The 1,659-nt window shown below is 54.1% G+C and overlaps 1 protein-coding gene across 1 annotated transcript; it reads left to right on the forward strand.

Moving 5' to 3' along the window:
* Positions 1 to 3: 3 nt before the first annotated feature.
* LOC112964065 (olfactory receptor 14A16-like) lies at positions 4 to 594 on the forward strand. The gene has a single exon (XM_026061705.1). It carries the CDS (start codon positions 4 to 6, stop codon positions 592 to 594), a length of 591 nt encoding a protein of 196 aa, XP_025917490.1.
* Positions 595 to 1,659: the final 1,065 nt, after the last annotated feature.

Here is a 1,659-nt window from a genome sequence, read left to right on the forward strand (position 1 = left end):
GTCATGGCCTATGACCGCTATGTTGCCATCTGTAGACCTCTGCACTATGGGACCCTCATGAGCCACAGTGCTTGTGTCAAAATGGCAGCAGCTGCCTGGGCCAGTGCTTTTCTCAATGCTGTGCTGCAAACTGGGAACACATTTTCCATACCACTGTGCCAAGGCAACAGAGTGGACCAGTTCTTCTGTGAGATTCCCCAGATCCTCAAACTCTCCTGCTCAGACGCCTACCTCAGGGAAATTGGGCTTATTGTGGTTGCTGCCTGTTTATTCTTTGGGTGTTTCATTTTCATTGTGCTGTCGTACGTGCAGATCTTCACTGCTGTGCTGAGGATCCCCTCTGAGCAGGGCCGGCACAAAGCCTTTTCCATGTGCCTCCCGCACCTGACCGTGGTCTCCCTGTACGTCAGCACTGGTTTCTTTGCCTACATGAAGCCCCCCTCCATGTCCTTACCAGCTCTGGATCTGGTGCTGGCCATGCTGTACGCGGTGGTGCCTCCAACAGTAAACCCTCTCATCTACAGCATGAGGAACAAGGAACTCAAGGAGGCACTGAAGAAACTGGTTCAGTTGGTACTGTTTCAGCAGCAATAAGCTGCCCATCTCTCCTCACAAGTGATTTCCAAGCCATTTCAGGGAACATTTCCGGTTCGCGTATTCCGTCTGTGATAAGCGTGTTTGTACACAAACGTCTGAATTCATCTTTCTTTTCCAGAGGCACAAACCTTGTCTGTCTCACCCAGAGTGTTTGTGTAAATCTGCTGACCACTCTGTCAGAGCTGGCCTCCCAAGTAGCATCTCTGTAATAAAAGGGGATCTCCTCAGCACAGTGCCTGAAGTTTGGGCTCTTCTTCCCAAGCTGGAGCCAAGAATATGCTCAGGGAATGGCACTCGAAAAGGCCCTGTGGCCGTGCCTGGGTTTTCCATGGGCTAAGGGGGATGTGCTCATAGGTGATGTGTTAGGGTGCCCAGTGGGTGCCCAGTGCCCCTGGAGAGGGTGCGTGGTCAAGTGGTATCTGCTGGGTACTGTCCCACATATCACTAGGTTGCTCACAGATGCCCATCCTTCTGGAAGGGAGTATGGAGCCACCCGGAGAGCAGAGGGGATCTACAGGGCAGTGTGTGCCTGGGATGGGCAGTGAGTGGAGACTCCCAAAACCACGTGGAGTCACCCAAAGTCAAGGGCCAAACTGAGGAACGTACCAAATCTCAGGAGAGGCAGTAGGCTGGGTCTAATGACACCTCTGAACACGTCCTGAACAATGTGAAATGCCTTGTGATTGCTCCAAGGATCTTCCACAGCCACAGATCCTGGGGAGGGGGTTGTTAGGTTCAATGATGCTGGTCCAGCTGGGTCTACCTGGACCAGCACAGCCAGGGTGGAGTCACCCCATGGCTCCACAGCACACTCAACCTGCAGAGCAGCACCACCAGCCCGGATCCCTGCGGGGAGCACAGGGGAGGGCTGCAGGAATGGCCAACCAGGCCAGCACAGACACACTCCCCTGGGGAAAGGCTCTCTGGGGAGCAGGGATGTCCCTGTAGAAGAGTAAAGGAGCAACTGTGTGCTTGTGGGGAAGAATAAATGAAAACTTGTTTGTGTGTGTGTCAGCTCGGGGCAGGCTGCTCTGTCACTGGAGCTGCCTGAGGAGCCCCAGG

The sequence above is a fragment of the Apteryx rowi genome, unplaced genomic scaffold, assembly GCF_003343035.1.
Source record: "Apteryx rowi isolate R43461 unplaced genomic scaffold, aptRow1 scaffold_1832, whole genome shotgun sequence".
In the NCBI taxonomy this organism is placed as follows: domain Eukaryota; kingdom Metazoa; phylum Chordata; class Aves; order Apterygiformes; family Apterygidae; genus Apteryx; species Apteryx rowi.

Excerpts from the sequence above, each read along its gene's own strand:
- LOC112964065 (XM_026061705.1), top strand. The coding sequence starts at position 4 with ATGGCCTATGACCGCTATGTTGCCATCTGTAGACCTCTGCACTATGGG.